The following is a 9,506-nucleotide window of genomic DNA, read 5'->3' as shown; positions in this document are numbered from 1 at the left end:
TATTATTTTATTAGTTAAAATTAATGCAGCGTTTTAAGCTGATGGACCGGGTTATCCAAAGCCCGGGGTGTCCTAAAGCTGCATTTTTAAACTTCTTACAGTGACAGCAGCAAGCCTCAAGAGTTAAAAGGCATGAAAGAACACAAGAAAGGAACAAGTAATAAAAGATCCCATTTCTCAGATGCCAAGTCTTATAGAAAAGCATCAGACACTGTGAATATCTCAATAAATTGCATCAAAAATTTGTATAGACAATGGCTTAGGGCTGTACAGCTAAAAGGTAAATACAAGAAAAGAATCAAAGAATCACAGCAATGTTCCACACTCATGTTACTCTTCTACCTCAGCTTAAAAAATTGACAAACTGTCCTGAAATTCTAAATTAAGAGTTTTTCAAAGCAAAATGAATAATAATAAAGAAGAAGGTAGATGCTGAAAATAAAAAGGAAAGGGAAACTCCACAAACAGAATACTAAAAGTTTATAAAACTCTTTGCCTCAGGATGTGCACACTCCAAAAGAATGGGTGAGTTCAAGAATGGATGGACAAATCAGTAGGAAAAAAACACCCAAGATTTAACTACACAGGCAGCATGTCTGACCTAAAATGTTCCTGTACCACAAGTCCCTGGAAGCCAGGGATGGGTTGAAGCATATCCCTGAATAGTTGCCTATTTTTTTCCTTCTTATGTAATATTGCAATATTAGATAATGATAACTGACCAGCTAACCTGGTAACCTGGACTGACCTGCATGGACTTTGGGCCCATACTGACATTCTGGCAATCTTATCTTGCACTTCTGAGTGGCATGGTACTGTTTTATTAGTACCAGAAAACTCCAGGAACTGCTGCTCACTGGCAAGAAGGAAGAGAACTGATTTGATTTGTGACCTAATTTGAAGCATTTGGCTCTGCCAAGTACATGTATTCCATGTAAAAGTAGCACTAGGTAAACAGATGCTCATCAAGCTCTTCACCATGACAGCGTTCAAAACAGGGCCCTGCATCCAGGCTGTGAGAGATGCAGAAAGACACCGACTCTGCTGGAACCGTGGGACACTTAGGCAGACGGCAGAGCAGACACAACATGCTGGCTTACTGGTATGGGTCACCCCAGGGTCCTGCTGACTCAGAGATTGGGACATACCTGAAGTAAAGCCAGGAGGGATGCGAACTGATTTATCTTAAAGAACAAACAGCAGCTCATCACTAGCGTGGGCCTGTATTGCTCGAAGCACTTCAAAACACATTCAGTAGTAGTTGAGCTGTGTAAATTCTCCCTAGAAAAGCCTCACTGTTTGGAGGGTTTATTCATCTGTGGTGGGCAGGCAGGTGTTAGTCCTGCCTGATACTGCTTTCAGGGCACACAGAAACGTCTCCCTCCTGACCTTCAGGAAGGTCAGAGGCTTCAGCAGCCCACATGGTAACTGGAACCTGTGAGCTCCCTTCTCCTGGTTGTCTGATGTGGAACTCAGTGCCTCAATCCTTCAGGAATTCAATTCTCTGATAACTTCTGAACTTCAGTTTGGCAATGAATTCAGTGCTGAATTAAATGAATTCCTGCTTTCTTATCTTGCTGAATCAAGACCTTAGGATACAGCAGGTTCCTAGAATTACTTGGCTGACTCTGGAAGGAAACTTCTTCAAATTCTGCAAATATTTTCACCAGTATTTGGCTTTGGGTTAATTAAATCAAGATGAAGTTCAGGGTTTGAGCTGCAGGAATGACAGAACCCCCAACTACAGAAGACAATGGCACTCCTTAACATCATCTGTCTTCTGAAGCAAAATTTCAGAAGCTTTTATTTTCCTCCTGTAAATCCTGAACAAAAGTCTCCAACCTTGTAATTAAGTTTTATGTGCAACAGCCCAAACTTTCAGTCAAGACCTTCAGGTTGCCCCCACAAATGGTGTCTATGAGTAGCAGCAAACAGATAAGGAACTGAGTAACAGCTTTAATAACAACCCCAACAGAGATTTTAAATCAGGAGCTTTTGAATGCTGTCAACAGGTCTGCTAGACATTGTGTTGACAGCAGTTTTATTGACTGAAGCCCCTATTGATCTGAAAAAATCTAATTGATTTCAGTGTCATATTTTGTGAAGTACAAATTTGGAACATCTTTTATTTCCCTTTTCTGATGCTTACAGAGCAGGTTTACTGCATTGTCAGTAAGAAGCTTTAGTGCCAAGGGATTATGCTCACAGGATCACAGAGTGATGCAGGGCTGTGCTGAGAAAAAAAAAGTAATTCCCATCCTTGTAGAAACCAGTGGAAAATTACAGCATTCTTTAGATGAACTGCCCTCTAGTTAAAATAGCTGATAAACAGTGCCCTGACCTCTATTTTAGTTCCAGCACATGGATTTGAGTCTAACGCAGTTGTTGTCACTAATGACATGACTTTATGAGTAAATGTTGCAGGTATTTCAGCCTGTAGCAGTCAGAGAGGGATGACTGCAGAAAAACCGTATTTGTATGCCTTCCTCTGAGCATGGCTTCCTGGGAGTGTGCCACCCCAAGGTTAGTAAAAGTCTTTGCAACACTGTATAGTCTGTCTAGCTTAGAGTCCTCATAAAACCACACTGGATGACAGATACTTAAATTCATTATTGATATTATGAAATTTAATGTGCTGTGACTGCATAGAATCCGGTCTTATCAGAACTGAATAGTGCTAATATAGAAAAGGAGGTGAAAACATATGATGGAAAAGTGATGAAAAATGAATAATGAGAAACATGAAGGTTCTTAGTGATGCTTGGAATTCAGTGTGCTGGTTTCCTTTGGTCACAAGGCAGCCTTATGTGAGGACCTCCAGAATGAACAGTGTAAGCATATACTGTCAGCTGACTCCTACACTCAGACTTTTTCTTCCAAAACTTTTAATTTTTAAAGGATAATAGCAGAAGGGCATTTAGGCATTTTCTATCAAGGACATAATCTGAATAAGTTTCCTTGCACATCTTGCATGAAATAGATGTGCTGAAATACAAGTGTCAACTGAACTAACCTAGCTATGGGGTCATCTCTTATTCCCTTATCTCTTCATCTGGTGTTCCACTAGGTGTTGGCTACCATGATATCTCAATGTCCTTTATTTTGTATATTACAAAACCTCCATCATCATGATTGTCATCATCATCAGTTCATTATCTTAAAAGAAAAGATCTCTTTAAGCCTGTAAGTCCTCCAGTAACATTGGAGATAAGGTACTAAATGATGTAAACTGTGAGAGAATTTGTCAAAGACAGGAATTTTTGCTAGAGAGAAGTTCAGCTGGGTCCTAGCTCAAAACAAGTTCAGAGGCCTTTATCAGAGGCCTGATAAAGGAAGATGTACACTGCCAGGTGTCAGTGCTTTTCCTCTTGTTGATACCATCCTGTCTCTTGCCATTACATTGAGTTTCAATATTCCTTATTATTTGTAGGACATTTTCTTTCAAGTGTTAAAAGGTGTCCAGGCAGAAGGGTGCAAAATATGCATGCTGAATAGGGTTTTATCTATAGTGATTTGTGTTTAGTGATTTATAATTTTAGGAGATATTGGGTCCCTTGCAGAACCCTGATAAATGTGGGGTTATTACAGTATTTCCGAGTGTAGATTAATTAGTCTAAGAGAGCAAGGGAAGAAGTGTTAATTTTGCCCTAGGTAACTGATCAAAAATGGAGTAAAATATTTATTCATAATAATAATTATTCATAATATATTTACTTTCCTTAGGTTTTGGTACTCAAATTAGGCACATAGTCACCAAATGCACCCTCCTTGGTCAGAAGAGAAAAATAAGCACCCTGAAGGGAACTCAGCACATCTGTGGCCTGAATCAGGCAGTGTCTACTGTTTAGTTGAAGGAGTTTGTTCTTGAAACCCACAAATAAGTAGAGGCTGATTTGAATTACAGATTATTTTTTTTCTCATTTCTGCATTTTTATATGTAAAAGATGTGGAATCACTTCAGAGAATCATTTTGTCAACATACACTGAGAGAGCTGGTCATTTTATTCCTGATCCATGGGCATTTACGTAAAAGAAAAAAGCCTGTGGCAAGTGTAAAACACCATATATGTTAGCCAGAGATTCCCAACCTTAGTCCAGTTTAGTTATGGACCTGAAAGAATACTTGTAACATTGTTATAACTCTCCATAGTCCTCCTCAAGGTTCAGTTATACATGTTGTCTTCCAGCTAGCAGCCCTGTGTGGTTGTGTGTTGCATTGGATATACAAGACATACCAGTTTTCTTGAAATTAATTGATATTATCTTGCCTTGCACTGTGCCTGATATAATCTCAGAGAGATGTGAAAATATTAGTTCTATTTTACAGAGGTGGGAATTGAACCACAGGGTAGACAATGTGTCTCATGTGAGGGAGATCTGTGGCAGAACCAAAAATTAAATGCAGAGCTAACTTTCTCTCATGCTAGTATCTGGATTAAGATTACTGTACAGCAATATATATTCCATATCTGCCAACATTATTTGTGTAATTACATGCATTGTAAACAGACAAGTTTTGGATGTCAAGAGCCAGAGCAGGCACTGCAGGCATTTGCTGTACCTTTGAGGAATGCTAGTGAGATATCTGATATTACCATAGCCCTGGTTCCCTTCCCAGCAGGAGCCACCCATCACAATGAAAAATGAGGGACTTGGAACACTGGCACCTAAAAGGCTGTTATTCCAGGAAGGACCTGAATCTAGATTTGTGGGGAAGGAAGGAAGTATTCGCACTGAACTGGCAACTGCCACCATCCAACATGTTGGAAATGCCAGGAAAGTGCTCTTCCCACAGCACACGATCACCACATAGAATATTACAGTAAGACAAAAAAGTCCCACAGCTGTTTCATAGGCAGACATAGAAGGAAAAAGCCACAAACATTCCCAGTACTGATTTCTCTTTTTCATTTGCAGATGCCATTTTCAAACCTGTTCAGTCATTCACTGCACTGTGAATCTCTTCATAGTGTCCCAGTTAGTCCATTTTTTTAACACCTTAAGCCCTAAAGTGTATTGGAAACCTTTCATACAGGTTTTACTTCCTTTGCTAGAAGTTGCCTTTAGTTTTTTGTATTTGCTTTGTGTGACTCCATAAAGAAAAGTTCAAGTGTTTTGTCCATAGATTTACTAGGCTTCAAGACCAAAAGAAGATGCTGGAACATATAACCTGGCTCTCTGTGTAACAACTCTTGCATTTGCTGCTATGTATATCAGGTCCAACAACCTTGCCTCTGAGATTTCTTGTCTCTTCCTCTTAACTCATATTTGACTATCTCCAAATTTTCATCCAGTTCAAGGATAAGAATCAGGAGGCTTGACAAGCACAGACACTCACCCATGCACAGTCATGCAGTGGACCACAGGCTGTGAGTATGTGATCTTTCCAGCCTTCAGCAAAGGCATCTGCGCCCCCATGCATCTGCATCTGCTCATCAGCACCCACATGGTGGGTGTTACCAACCCTTGGATCAGCTGGCAGATCTCCATGTGGGAGCTCTCATCAGCCAGGTGATGAGCAGCTGGGCACAGCCTCTTCAGCAGGCACAGCTGAAGCTGGAGGTAGACGTGTCCCAGCCCACTCAGTGGGCAAGGCATAGTGTCATTGATCTCACACACCGTCACTGCATTGTTATTTTAAACTCGTAAAAAAAAAGGAATACAGACTTGCAAGTGTGCCATGCTCTGAGTAGTTGTGATACTTCTGTAATGCTTCTATCAGAACCTTATAATATGAATTTTTTTCAGAAAATGCGTGCATGCAGGAATGGGAAGAGCAGGTCTATCTGATTGGATTGCTGGTGAATGTGGCTGGTACATAATTCTCAGTGTGACACTAATCTCTATACCCTCAGTGAGATGACCACAACACTTCTCTGCCTAGCTGAATATAATGCCTCGATCTTTCACACAAGACAAGTTTAATAATGCTATAGAATTTTATTTTAGTTGTTTTTTTTTTATAAAAGAAAGAACATGAGAAAGAGAATCAACCATCTCTATGTATTTTTAATAGAGCATCAGAAAAATTGAGTCCTAGAACTCTGACTTGTTGTGAACATGCCTTAGCTTGCTGCAATATAGGAAACATTACTAAGCAGTTTGTATTTTGTTGACAGTGGAGTTCTTTAGAAAAACAGATAAAGTGCCAGGTGAAGAAATTAAAGCATAAAGAGATTAAGTAAAGTACTGTCCAATGAAATAAGAGGTTGAAAACAAGACTTTCTGCCTTTGGTGTTCAGCACTAGTGTAGACAGATGAACCACTGAGGGCAAATGTAAGGCTTGAATGCAGAAAGGCTAAGCATAATTTAGTTGCCAATGGCAGTATTTAGTCACTTGCAAAGCATAGCATTGTGGATTTCTCTGTAGTTATAGGGAACTCTCTTACCAGTGCTGTTATTCATGGTTTTCACTCAGCAAAGATTTTCACTTATGCATGCTTTTATCCTGAGCCCTTTAAACCTTCAAACCAGCAAATATTAACAGCGACATTTTAAAGAATAAGGAGATGGGGAAGTTGGATGACTTGGGTCACTGTCATATGATGAGCTCAAAATAGAATAAACAATTTGTGAGGCTTGTGATTTTCAATCCCATGCTCAACTCATTGGACATATAGCCCACCTCCTACAAAGCAAAACTAGACAGCAATTTTGCTCCTTTGGTGACTGACCCAGACTGACTGACTCAAAAGAGTGGTTTAAATCACTACTATTGGACTCAGGATCAAAGTAAAATTCTGTCTTCTCCCAAGTGTCATGAGGTCTGAAAGTAGCACTCTGTTTTTTACCTGATCCACAGTTTTGAGTTCCTTAGTGCTTAGTGGCAGACAAGGGCCACAGAAAGGAAAGACATTTCTCAGAAAGGAAGAAAAAGTGTTAGTGCCAGTGTTTGAGATATGAAAGTATGAAATACGTAATGATCCGCATATGCCAGATTCAGCTGAGTAGTAACTCTATATCTGCCTAATCCTGGTTTGATTTCTCTATATCTGTTTCAAAATGGATAGTACAGGATAGTAAAGCATGCTCAGCTTTGTCTGGAGATAGCATTGTGAAGTACTTTTTACAGACCAAATTTTTCTCATATTTAGTATTTTATATATATATATATATAACTGTGATTGTGCATTTAATTTAATACATATTTATTCTATCTTGTTTAACTCTGTTGAGCAGCATACACAGAACTTTCAACTCTCATCTAGTCTCAGGTCACACTGATGAAAGGTCTGTAAGTACTGAAACCCCGGAGCATTCACCTTCATTATTTCAAGTATGTTTGTCTTTACATGCTGCAACCACAACTAGTGAACTTCCAAGCCACTTTGGCTGTATGAGTTGAATCATAGAATAATATAAAATTACTCCTAATCATGCATTTGTTCTCACTGAAACATACTTATATGTACAGTAATGACTAATGATCTAGCGAACATATTTGTTAAAAACAGCTTAACAAGAAAATGGGTTTTGTTCTTGGAGTGGTGCAAAGTCTATTACAAGGTTAGAAACTGTGAGAACCAACATTATTTCATTAATGTAATGTGTTTTCTCTTTATACGCATTTTTATTCTCAGATGTGGTGGTTTTAAATATTGAAGAATATTATTAGACTGCTACATCAGGTCCCACATTGTTGTATAAGCCTATTTGTGGCTGTCAGGAAAGGGCATAAACTTCTCTGGGCATTTCTCAGTATCTTGTGCCTTTAACAGTGTCTCTCAAATCCTAATCCCTGTTAATTCAGGGATTACTTAGTTTTTTGCAAAACTGTCAATGGATCACCTTGTGCAGCACAGCTGTAAGATTCAAATTCACAAAAGGACGTATAATGAAGCTAAGTTTTGGGCATTCACTCACTTGCCTTTATCAAGACTGTTTTGAGAATATTATTTCATTTATTTCCATGTTTCTTTTGCTTTACTGATTGCTTAGAAAAAAAATTGCAGCTATTGTTTTAGGTCATCAACTGATGTTCTAGCACTGTCGAAGACTGTGAGACATCTCTGAATGGTATCTAACATGAACTATTACTGGAGATGAGGTCCTGGACCATGAGAACCTTTGCTTGGAACAAAGAGGCAATTCAAACTGATTTTAAACTATTTTATCAATATATTACAGCTATCAACTTGTAAAAAGTCCTGTTTTGTAAGACACAGTCCTTTTCACAGGAGATCTTGAAATAGATTTCAAAATCCCATTTTACTCTGAATTGGCTCCACGGGAAGAAATGCAGCTTCCAGGCTGTATGCCATCATCCATGAGCATGGCTCAGCATCCTGACACTTCTGTGGGGCCAGCTTACAAGAAATGTAGAACTGCTGAGATGCTGAATTCTTTTCACAATGCAAAATGTTTAGACTGCTAAGAATGGGAAAAAAAAAAAAGGGAACTAATGTGGGAGTGTGTGGGGAACTCCATATAGAAAGAGGAAGTATCTTGTGACTGATCAGGAAATGGGTACAAAGCATGTGTTTTGGTAGTATTTTCACTTGTTTTGGGGGCATTTCCATAGAGAACTGGAATCTGGCCCTGCATTTAGGTATTACTTCACTCCGGAGTGAAAGGCAGGCACTAATTTGCAGCGAAACACACCAGCTGTCAGCCTTTGCACATAGCAACACGGCACAACAGCTGAAGGCAGGTCACACAAACACAACATCCCACGGAAATAGCAGTGTTGTAGAGCCATTCTGGGCTGCAGGAATCAACAAACAATGCTCTGACTTCTATAAAAAGAGAAAGCTATTTCCAGGCTGTATTTTCTGAGAGGAATTTGTTCTCTTTTACCTCCAAAAACTCTGGGATACATCTGTGCTACGAAAACTCCAGGGAAATATGCACGGCAGCAAGGTGCAAACATGATGAAAGCCTTTTCTGATCCTGCCTGCCAAGGCATTTCTTTACCATGCACAGATTTGACAGGATAGAAATTTAGCCCTCATCTTTCTGTAAACATTATCTAGTCTGGAGTACACTGCCAATCCTCGTGATGTCAGGGCTGTTCACTCCTTTGGTTTTGTCATGTGATTTTTTTTTTCCAGAATCCAGGAAAAAGTCCAAAAATGTGACAGTTCTTCTTGTGTAAAGTGAAGTTCTGCTTATTCATTTTCTCTTGAGCAAGTTGCTGTTAGTCAGATGTTTGCAGAGTTGTGGGGAGGGTAGTGTACGGCCCTCAATGCAATGAAGTAATTTTTAGAGGAAGTCCTTGTATGGACAATTTGTTCATTGTTTTGGAAGACTTCAAATAGCATTTCTAGGAGGGCCAATTAAAATTCCAGATTTGATTCCCCTTATTAAGTCATTCCTCAGTCAGCTGGCAGAGGCAAGCTTGGGTATGCTGGTGCAAGTGAGCAGCACAGAAAGCTGAGACAAAATCCCTAAGAGAGGATATTTTGGATCTTCCACTCCAAAACAGGAATGTAATTCTCCTGCAGACTTATAAAGGGACTGAAATAAATGAAAGATATATTTCAAAGGCTGTCATCATAAAGCTCCT

At 39.3% G+C, this 9,506-nt stretch overlaps 1 protein-coding gene across 1 annotated transcript in view; it reads right to left on the bottom strand.

Moving 5' to 3' along the window:
* Positions 1–5,334: 5,334 nt before the first annotated feature.
* The window catches only part of LOC128804943 (uncharacterized), a 55,735-nt gene continuing 51,563 nt past the window's right edge, over positions 5,335–9,506 (bottom strand). Inside the window, exon 4 of the mRNA XM_053973288.1 lies at positions 5,335–5,624. Within this exon, the coding sequence (XP_053829263.1) occupies positions 5,335–5,624 (290 nt within the window). The remainder of the gene's footprint in view (positions 5,625–9,506) is intronic.

This window comes from Vidua macroura, chromosome 3 (assembly GCF_024509145.1).
Source record: "Vidua macroura isolate BioBank_ID:100142 chromosome 3, ASM2450914v1, whole genome shotgun sequence".
In the NCBI taxonomy this organism is placed as follows: Eukaryota; Metazoa; Chordata; class Aves; order Passeriformes; family Viduidae; genus Vidua; species Vidua macroura.
Note: the sequence above shows the minus strand (reverse complement) of the source record. Positions and strands in the feature narration are given on the sequence as shown.